At 43.4% G+C, this 11,295-nt stretch overlaps 1 protein-coding gene across 6 annotated transcripts in view; it reads right to left on the bottom strand.

Moving 5' to 3' along the window:
* smtnb (smoothelin b) overlaps nucleotides 1–10,626 on the bottom strand; it is a 50,236-nt gene extending 39,610 nt beyond the window's left edge. For 2 of the 6 annotated variants that reach the window (XM_035165950.2, XM_035165949.2), the window contains exon 1: nucleotides 10,219–10,625. In XM_035165950.2, coding sequence (XP_035021841.2) covers nucleotides 10,219–10,269 — 51 coding nt within the window. In that variant the 5' untranslated portion in view covers nucleotides 10,270–10,625. Of the gene's footprint in view, nucleotides 1–10,218 lie in introns of all 6 variants that reach the window. The other 4 variants (XM_035165954.2, XM_035165951.2, XM_035165953.2 and 1 more) reach the window with 3 other exon arrangements.
* Between the last annotated feature and the right edge of the window lie 669 nt (nucleotides 10,627–11,295).

The following is an 11,295-nucleotide window of genomic DNA, read 5'->3' on the forward strand; positions in this document are numbered from 1 at the left end:
TTATGTTGTGTATGGTGTTTGACAAAGGTCATCACAGCCTTGTGTGCAGAAGACCGTCACCCCCCCCTCACACGCCCCGGGAGCACAACGACCCCTCAGACCAAGCCCCGACCTTTTGACTCCCGGTGGGTGCACATGTGCTCCGTGTCGTTTTCTGTTTTTGCACTTAACCCTTTCTTCTTTGTGTCAAGTAAATTTCCTGGCATAAATGGATTACATATACTTTGGGCAAGAATGTGTGCGCGCGCGTGCGTCCATGTGTATGGTAATGAGTGAGGGATGAGGGGGGGTAGCGCGTGTTAAAGCATGAAACCGGGGCTACAGTAATAATTTCCAGAGCGGGCTGACGTTAGAGTGCAACACGGCAGCATCGGATCAGTGCTTCAAACTCTCTTGTGTCAGGCCTACAAGGGAGTTTGCCCTTATAAGGACACGTGGGACACTCCTTTCAGAAGAGCTGAAGTGGATTACCAGCTGCCACTGAGGAAGGCAGACGAGTACAGACAGTGAGAGACACACAAATAAACAATTGAGAAGGACTATAAAAGGTTGAGAAAGTCCCACAAAAACGTTTCAAATCTCTTTATTGCATTTCTGTGGGGGGAGGGGGGGGGCAACTCCAATCAGAATCAGGTGGAAGGCTGTAAATCATTTCCCAACACCTGAGGAAAACAATGCATGCGTACACTAGACCCGGCACACAGACACACCACACCCACTGAAAAATGGAAATATAATCAGGATACACGAGAGCCCTGCAAGACAGGGGACTGCTTGTTTCTCAGAAGAGGGAGTTTCAGTGACCTCTTGGCGGAGAAATTAACAAAGAAATGAAGCGGAACAGAGGTGAAAACTCTTTGTGCTGCGGCTTTTATTGTCTGGTATCAAAAAAAGGGAAACGGTTCCAGCTAAATATACAAGCGAGCGAGGGAGAAACACAGATTACTGCGCCTGTGGCAACGTGCTCTGCGAGCGCGGCTCCACGTGTAGGAAAGCTAAACCTTTACTAATAACTGGAAGGTAGGACAAAGGCCGGGAGCAGACCTGAAAACAGTGTGCCCCTTTACACTTGAGGTAGCAGGCATAAAGAACAGACGCACTGGAGGAATGCATGTGGGTCAGAGGGGGGTATAAGCTTCAAAAATGTTGTATAGGAATTTAATGATGCACTGAACCCACACATGTGCCGCATGCTGACAGATTATTCAGCACTTGCATTTTATGATGGTCCACACTCTGATCTGAATCGTATAATATTGGCCTTTCGCTTCTGTGCAGGACCTGAAAAATGATTTGTAATCTCTACTCCTTTGTTGCATATCGCTCCATCACAAACAACCCTACACATCATCAGTGATATAACCCTGCCTGGCTTCATTGACCTGGCTCTGCTAGACATTTTGGCCCATTCCACTTGTCTGGCTTCACACTCTGTGTCCCTCATGAATGGGTTTCTCTTCAGAGAGGCAGTTCAGGTCACAGAGAGGGATCCAGGTCAGTCACAGCCCTGTTGGGACAAGCGTGCTTCACATTTTGGGAGCTGCTGCCTCATCAAAAGGTTTCGTATCCTCCGACAAAGGCAGGAGCTGTGCACTGTCCAGAGCCATTGTGATACAACCAGATGTACATGCAAAACCAATCCATTCACTTTGACAACAGTGTCTGCAGCTCCTGATTTCACTCCAGTATATTTCCCCTGAGAGTGAACAGGAATGTGGGTCAAATGTTTGTTTGACAAGTTTTGTTTCAGGTTGAGTGTTCGATTTCCATAAACTCCAGTGTTTTTGCACAAAGAAAATCCCTATATTCAGGAAAATCAATGCAGAAACATTCTTTCTCATTCCACACTTTCTTCTGTGCTTGTGAGATGACAGATGTTTTTTGACATTTTCAACAACTTCTCTGGGAATAGTTAATGGATCTTGATGACTTAGGGAAATGATAGCGATGAATGTGTGAAATTTGGTGCAGCTTGGTTGAATTTAAGGGGACTGTGGGGCTTTGGTGGAGATATGAACTCTAGTAAATACTATTCTAGTATTTCATGTATTTGGATGCCAGGATCTTCACTTCCTCTAGTGCTGCTGCTTTGGATCTCTGAGTTTAACATCACACCAAATCATGCCTTTCCTCAAAAGCAGTTTTTGGACATTAATCAAAGGAAACCGACAGAGGAAAGGAGCTGTCCGCACCTTGTTGGTTTTTTGCCATTTTCCAATCGTGGTCATAAGAAGGTCTGATAAAGCATTCCGGAGAAGGAAGCCTTTAGAAATAGAGATTAAAAAAGACCTCATCTGTTGGCCTCACCCTGTGAGGAGAGGAGAGATAAAGCATGGTGGGTTTTCTCCAGATATGGGGGATTGCTGCTAAAAAGCACGACCAGCACTTTTGATTTAATGAGTTAAGAGTAACGGGACGTCCCACGGGAGGAAACAAACCAGGGGTCCTAGCACTTTGGGAGGCTGCAGCGCACAAACAGTTTGTTCTAATGGGTCCATGAGAGCCAGCCACGCTGACTCCGACAATCCACACTGACTATGACAATGGGAGTGAGAGTCACACACTGACAGACAGACAGAGCCAAACTAAATCCAACAGATCAGCTGTGTGGATCTCAAGAATGCCGTAACATTAACAACAGTGAGCTGGAAAGAAAAACATCAACATCCGCACGATTTTCTTTTTTGCAGATCTCAGGAAATGACATTCCTCCGAGAGTCCCTATAGAAAAGGCTTAAATCATAGTGTGTATGTTTGACGTGGACGATGTATTTATGTTTATCGCTCTCTCTTTCATCTGATATTTTTTTATTTTAAACCACACCGTGCTTTCCCAAGCTGGCAAGATGTGATATATTTATACATTAATACTGGTGTAATTCAGTGTGTTACTTGGCAGAAACCCTACATTTCTGATCCCACACAGCACTGTATGCGGCTTCCTGTATGCTCTTTTCCTCTATATATAGAGCTAAATCAATATAGAGCCGGAGATTGAGAAAGCTGTACCAAGGACCTGCTACGGTACCTTGAAGAAAACTTCAACTTGAGAATCTGAGTTGCGTAAACAAAGAAGGCTTCTGAAAATCAAAGCCATCTGTCAGTCATCTTCATAATGACGACGGCAACAATTTTCCTTTACCATGAGAGAAAACACAGTTCCCCCTTTTCTTCCTTTTTAAGTGTCATAATTTTGCACAAACTAAAACACACAGACACACCTCTTCAGTGCGATGAGGTCTTATGAGGGTGAAAAATACTGTAAAGTGTCTGCTTGTATTGGGAAATAATAGATTAGACCACTGAACATTTAAAGCATTGTAAGTCAAACTGGGATTTCACCAGTCAGAGATACCTGGTGGTGGTGAAGGAGACAGAAGACAAAAAAAAAAACCCAAATCCCTTAACCAGACCTTTTCCTTTTGGCAGGGTCATGATGCAGACAGATCAGCCACAACAACCCTCTCTGTTGGATCACTTACCAGACAGACTTAAACACCAGAGCAACTTGGATGGCAAATTGGTTCACCCCTCGGTTAACAGACCCATTTGTCAACAGGGAATACACTGCATTAACCTAGTTACTCTATACTGCACAGATATTTGATCTTGAAGTTACAACTCTTTTGTCTCCCTCTTAGTCCTGCTAGTCTGTCACATTATCAGATATATGTATATAAGCTCTTTCTATCAATGATATCCAAATACTGCGTAACTAAACTCGAATGGAACCCTGTGGACTATTTGAATGTTTTTGACATGATTCACATCCTGCCCTCCTACTCTGCTAGACATATAAAAGTTACAAGAAAAGAAAAAGTGCCGGGAAAAAGCGAGCTAAAGTATGTCCACATTGCATGATCTCAACTTTTATTTTAAAATCAGGTTTAATGCTGAAGCAGATGCATTCAACACTTTCCTTAGAACTCAAGGATACACACAATGTGTTTGCTGAATGTACACATTTGTTGTTTGTTTGCAAAATATACAAAGAACCTTGGTGAATCACATTCCCCCATTTTAAGCTAGATTAAAATGATAGCGAGCAGCCTATAGGGGGCGCCATGTTTGTGAGTGGTCACTGTACATCGCACACTGTCAAATACAGCGTCTTTAATCCATAGACTGAACATAAAGATGGGCGACATGGCGGCTCTCCAAAAGTGAAGCCAAAGCGTCTCAATCACCCCCTGGTGGCGGACTGTAGTATAGGGACTGTAGATGGGACATGGACCAAACTAAAAAAGTCACGTCAAATTATTTTTTCTCAAAGACTATGTTCAAGTGTTAATATTTCCGGCAAGTTTTTGATGCTTGAGACTGGCTTGCAATTGGTCGAGTGTGTCTTGTATTGGCAGGACCTTGTCACCCTCGTTTCATCTCCCAGTCACTTATTACTGACTACTGCAGATTCTGGTTCCAAACAATGTCTTTGGCTCAAGATGGAAGGTTTCGTATGAGGGATATTTTGGCTTCGTTTCTCGATAGTGGGAGGAAGTGGAGATGCGTCATCCATCTTTGTAAACAGTCTTTTAATCCTCAAATACATCTGGACGATTTCCTGACTGAACTTACTGTCACAATATTCTATTCTCTTTAATAATCAAAATAAAATACTGCTCCTCATAATCAAATGGTAGCTTACGTTTCTAAAGTACCCAACTTCACAAAATGACAAAACAATACCAAGTATCCACTTTACTGAGGAAGTTGGTCACAATGAACTCAATTTCAACTTTATACATGGAGTAAATGTTTGTTCAAGTAAATCTGAAGTTGTGTTCAATTCAATCTGAATTATTGTTCCACAAAAACAATCGACTTTATGGCCACAGACTAAAAATAGACTTTGGTGGACTTTGCATGCGAATGATCTCAAAGTTGAGTCCTTTCAGAGCCAAAATAGGGCGGGATATTTATAGCACTGTCCACCAACACATGTTTCCTGTTTTATCAAACAAACAAGAGGCCTCTTTTCTTATCTCTTTGCTCCCTGGCCGTGTAGTTGGATATTCAGAGGGTAAAGTCTGCTCTCGTTCGCTGTGATGGGCTCAGTCCTGTCACTGCAACAGTGTAGATAGCTTGTAAGCTCCTTCCAGGCATGCCACTGAAGTTTTGCACATTTTCCTGACATTTTCGGAGGGGCTGTATGTAAGGACGTAAATATTCAAGTTAGTTGCTCTGGACATTTTCCAGAACTGTTCCGGCCAACCCCTTATATATTGTGCAGAAAATGTCTGGAAAATTCCCAGCGAGTGAGTGTTGATGTTTCTAACACGCGACAGATGCGAAACTAGAAGAATAAAAATATCGCAGGATGAAAAAGAGGAGTCATACACGTAAAAGAGCTTTTGATGTTAGGGGCCAACCGCGGTGATGTGTTGTAAACAAAGATTTCTCCGTCCAGTCCGGCCTCCTGCAGGCTCTGCCCAGGCACCACCCCTCACCTGAATGTTGCGGACACTTTACCGTTGTTGTGAACGTGAATGACCCGGACAACCTCCTGCTGCGTTCTTCGTATGTGAAAGTCAAACTCCGAAAAAATGTTGAGACCCACTGTTCATTTTCCTCAGTTCATGTGTGAAAACTACTATCCTGTGTGTTTAGTAAGTGGAAAACTGTACTGAATGTTGAACCGCCCGCAACCTGTTTCTTCATCTTTGAAACTTAATCATACGGGAAGCGCTTTGTGCAAATGTGAAGGGCATAAATACCTGTGAGAATGATGACAGATTACAGGGGGGGAAAAAATCAGGTGTGCACTGTGTGCTTGTAGTTTATGGCCCCGACAACCCTTTTGCACAAACCCAGACGTACCAGGTGTTATTAGCCGTCGGGAGCATAAAACATGTTTTCTTTGCATGTAGCAAGAAGTTGGGGAAGCTTATTAAAAGGGAGATTTGCTGCATGCAGGAGCTTGTATCTGCAGATTCTTAGACAACACAGCAGTCAACTGTCTTTGATGAAAGAAAAATGGTTTTCAAGAATGTTGACAAGGTCTACAGTTTTATCATTTTAACCCTGACAAAATGAGACCAAATCAAAGAAAGAAGGTATTTTCCAACAAATACAGTCTGAGTAGCAGACAGAAGAAAAACACAGCGCATAAATCTAAAAACCTCCCAGACGACAGTTTAATGCATCGTAATTTTTCCGATTTATTCGTTCTTGATGATGAGGCTGACATTTCGGGCCATGCCTCTGGGGGATAAAGAGAACCTGGGGACTGTACTGAGAGACTACAAAACAAATGTATTCTTCCTCTCCAACTGTAACCGTTGAACCCTTGTCAGAGCACAAAGGAGTCCAGAGAGCCATAAAACGAATCCCCAGGGGCCCAATAAATCAAAGAGGCCACGCCACAGAGTGAAATTACCCCATTTTAAACATGTGTGAATGCTTGTTCACCAGGGGAGAGCGGACGGTCACAGAGCTCGCAAGAGAAGTTACAAACTATTATGCAAGACATCCAGCAAGTGAAATCAGCCCAGCAAGCGTAGTGGACAGAAAGTCTGACACCTGTTCAAAAATAAAAGGGCAGACTTTGTGCATAAGCAGACGACAAGCGGTGAAAGACGATGATATCTTTACGCGAACATTGACGTTTTTAGCGATTTGTGAGCTTGTCAGAGTTCACATGTTGCTGCATTCCTCTTGTGATGTAGAGCAGCTGCGGGGGGGACGGTGAGGTGTCCGGAGATGATTAGAAAAGAGATGGTGATGTGGCTGACAGATGCCAGAGTCAAACATTGTACTTAGGCAGGTGCACAAGTGCAACAACAGGAGCCGACACCTGTAGAGCAGGCTCGTCCTGCAGGTTTGACACACTGACTCACAGCAGATTCCGGCCTGTTATAGGTGATAATCATCACGCTGGGCGCGGGCAATGGTCTGTTACAATCAGTTTTTATGTGACAGTGGTTGGAGTGGTTTAGCTGGAAAGAGCTTTTCTCCAACTGGCTTCGGCATCTTCCCCCCGTTCTTTTCGTGTCCACAGACCTTAAGCACCATTCAGACAGACGACCCGCACCAAACGACCTTTCCAAAAGAAACTAGGACACCAACTGATTAGTTTTTTGTGGATATTTGAATAATCGTGGAGGCCGAGAGAAAGGAAAATGCTTTGCCTGGTTGCCATGGAGGGGATTAAATAAGCAATATAAAAGGCAGCCTGGGCTTTGAATAGGAGTGTAGAGATGGGATTAGTGGCGTTAGAGAGGCGGCCATATGACCTTCTGACTGTTGAGTTCATTAAGCGCAGCGGAGGCCTGGAGTTTGTGTTCCTTGTCTAACGGTTGTTGAAGAGCAGCTCCTCCGGCAGTTTAATTAAGCTGCAGTTCTTAAGTCCTAACACCCAAAGCGCCATTCGTGTCTCTGTTGAACAATTTCCATTTGAAATCTATCTATTGCTAAACAATTCTATCATGTCCTCGGAGCCAAGTTCACTGTGGAAAATGCTGACACTCAAGTCACCGCAAACATCATCAGTGCAGATGTGGGATCTTGGTGACCTTATCGCTGGTGGTCACATCTGAGGAGGAGGAGGGAGGCTTCGGTGGAGGGAAGCTTTGGAGGAGACGCTCTGTTCCATGAATCCGGCACAGAGGAGACGACGAGACATTTCAAATTGTGAATCCCATGAATCCCAGTGTTTGCGTGACACTGCTGCAGCTCTCCAGACAAAAGCAGCATTTTGACGGCAGGTTCAGGCAACACAGGAGGATTCAGAGGAGCTTGAGATGGCTTATAACAATGAGCTGAGGTTTGATGATGTTATGAGTGGGAAAACATCTCTGACATGTATTACTGCAGATATAAAAAAGGCAGCTGAGGGACAAAAGACTAAAAGTGGTCCAACAAAAAAGCTCCTCAGTCTTTTTCTCCGCCAATATTTGTGGTGAACTCTGATTCCTTCCTCTGTTGTTTTCAGTTTAACTACGTCTTTCCTACTCTGGCCTTCGATAAACAAAACCTATAAACTGAACGATCAACGCCATCGAGAACTAAAAGTAAGTAATTATAACAATTGATTATCTATGAAACTTATGATTTAAGTGTTGGCAGGAGCTAATCCCAGGTGACATTTGGCAAGAGGCGGCAGTTTATCACATGGCCGACATAAAGAGACAAACAACCACTCACACCTACTGTCAGTTTAGAGTCTACGTTCAACTTAACCCCAATATGCATATGTTCGGACTGTGGGGAACCCACGCAGACACGAGATAGCATGAAAACTCACAGGGAACAGCTGGGATTCGAACCAAAGACCTTCTTGTTGAGTTGCGGACTTCTACCGTGCCGCCCTAGTAAATAATTATAGTCAATAAAAATGTTCTCAGCCTGTTCTCCAACTGTCATAATGTCACTTAAAGATTTGTCCTTTAGCTGATTCATGAGAAGAGAACGACTGTAGCTCGTGGCCAGATAGTTCCAGACTTTAAGGAAATAATGAATTTTGTTTAAATATCATCCCACTGGTCAACAAAACATTCCCAACATTTAATTCTAAGTCTAGATCCAAAGTAAACAATTTTCTTGTCAGGTTTACTGATCTTTAAGAACAGAAAATCAACTTGTGCGTCGGAGACTGTGGGAAGCCCACACAGACACAGGGAGGATATGTAAACTACACACAGAGACACCCCACCCGAATCGAGATTCGAACCAAGAACCTTATTGCTTTGAGTAAACAATGCAGGCAACCCCCGTAAATATTTATGCTCAAGGAAAATCGTATTTCCTCCGTGTACTCCTGTTTGTCATTTAAGTGATTTATGAGGAACGAGTGACTGCAGCTCGTGACCAGATGATTTCAGGGGAAACAATGGATCAGTTTAAATATCATCACACATTTATAACTATGCTTTGAATCCAAAGTAAATATCCTCTTCTATTCGGGTTTATTGATCTTTAAGAACAGAAACCAACTTGTCTGTTTGAAATGGCCTCTTTTAAAAAGGTCTCATTCTCGGGAAAGCAGCTAGTGAGGATAATGACTTTAGAGCTCATTATCATAGAGAGATGTGCAGCAGTGATACCATTGTTTGAAAACCTACCACTTTAAATCAATACACAGCCCCCTGAAACAGCGAAGAGATAAAATAATAGACTTTTAAATGCACAACGTGAGAAAAGAAACAAAAAGTCAAAATTCATGTTCATTTTAGTGCTGTTACTGAGAGCTCTCCCCATTCACTGATCCAAATCTCTTGTTGGTTTCATGTTAGCAATAGATTATATAAAATGAAAAGCTAGTAAACACTTGTCTCAGATATTTCATGTACGACTGTTTCCTGTGTCTAACCGTGATTCAGGAAAACCCCGCATGACGTTGTCTGAATAAGGACAGCGTGACTCATGCATCCTTGTAAAAGTGTCAGTGTTACAGGTGTCATGGTGCGTGTCAGACAGACAGACAGACAGACGGACAGACGGACTGATGATGTCTCACCTTCCTGTGCCTCAGGAAATCACTGGGACATGACTAATACGACTGAGATCCAGAGAGACATGTAATGTAAACCTGTGAATCACCTACAATCAGAATGAATTTTTACGTCCTTCCACTGTTTTGTAGCCAAGTCTGTTGTGTGTAATCATTCACACCGGAACTTCACAACAGTTCTTCAACCAACTATGACTTTCTTCACGGCTCAGTCTATTATTGATTTCTCAATGAATTGTTGAGTGTAAAAAGTGTTTATTTAAAACTAATTTATAAAAGGAACATCTTCCGATAGTTAATTTTACGAGAAACAAGAGCTGAATAAAAACAGGACTTACATTTGCGAAACTTAAAGTCAGACACACCTGTCTGTTAAACCGGCCACTGTCACTTTCACTATCCTTTAATCCGTCTATTTGCCTCAATTTATTGATTGATTATTCAATGAAATATTTAAAAAATGCTTTCCAAAAGTACATTTAGTAAAGTGAGATATAAACATGACATTAAAATGATGGTGGACTGAGAAGAATACAAAAACCCACTATGTTCACTGTGAGTTATAAGAGGGTTAAATTCCTCATAAGGGCTCACACCCATGTGGAGGAATGAACAAGATACAAGTTCAAATAATGCAGAAAGACTCAGACAGACAGAGAGACAGACAGACAGACAGAGACATAGAAGGACAGACAGAGACACAGACAGATAGAGACACAGAGGGACAGACAGACAGGTAGCAGAGCATCTTCATCCAGCTTGTCCCTCACCAGAGCTCGCAGAGAGGACTCATCCAGCGCAGAGTAACTCTCCACCGACATCTTCCTGTTCTCCAAGCCGGCTGAGACGAGCAGGTCCCGGACTGTGAGTGTCTGTGTGTCCGCTTCAACAAACACGAACCACCTGCACGACTTCTTCTCTTCTTCTCTTCTTCTCTTCTTCTTCTTCTTCTTCTTCTTCTTCTCTTCTTCTTCTTCTTCTTCTTCTTCTCTTTGTGTTTGGTTCAGTCTTCAGTCAGAGCAGCCGACTCGGTGTCAGCGGAGGTAAACTGGTGTCCCGCTCGCGGAGGAGATCATGATCCACTGATCGTCTGTGGAGTCGCAGTGAAAACACACCACGCACGCACGCGCTGCTGTGCGGGAACGTTAGCAGCTTTTTGAACCGAGGATTCCCACTCAAAGGTGTAAGCCCCGCCCCCCTCTCGCTATGAACCCCCTCCTCTCCCGGAGGTCATTTAAAGCGCGCCGACGTGCGGAGGCACAGGAAACGACAACCCAGTGTGTGTGTGTGTGTGTGCTGGAATGTCCCCTGAAGTCACGTCGACACAACTCTGTGTTTGTGTGTGTGGCACAAACTGTATATAAAGATGGACGGCGCGTCTCCACTTCCTCTCAATATCCAGAAGTGAAGCCAAAAATACTCCTGATATAAACACTGATGATGTCATTTGTTGCCAGAGTCTGTACAGTAGCAGTCATGGGATGTAAACCCATCACATGTTATGTCTTCTACAATGCTACACATATAAACTTTTTTTAAATGTATTTTTGGGGCTTTTTATTTATTTTTTTATTTGGAGAGGACAAAGAGCAAGCTGTGAGGGGGGCAGACAGAGAGTGGGGGAAGACATGCAGCACAGGGCCGCGGGTCGGAATCGAACCTGGGCCGCTACGGTTGAGGCCCAGCCTCAGTGGGGCAGCAGCTCTTCCAGGTGAGCTACACGCCGCCCCACATATAAACTTTTAAATGTAGATATTTGTGTGTTCTCATCTATGTTTACAGTTTGTCTGTTAGTTAGCAGGATTGCATGAAAACTACAGAACAGATTACAGCTGAACCTGGTTGAA

Source organism: Hippoglossus stenolepis, chromosome 9, assembly GCF_022539355.2.
Source record: "Hippoglossus stenolepis isolate QCI-W04-F060 chromosome 9, HSTE1.2, whole genome shotgun sequence".
Lineage (NCBI taxonomy): Eukaryota > Metazoa > Chordata > Actinopteri > Pleuronectiformes > Pleuronectidae > Hippoglossus > Hippoglossus stenolepis.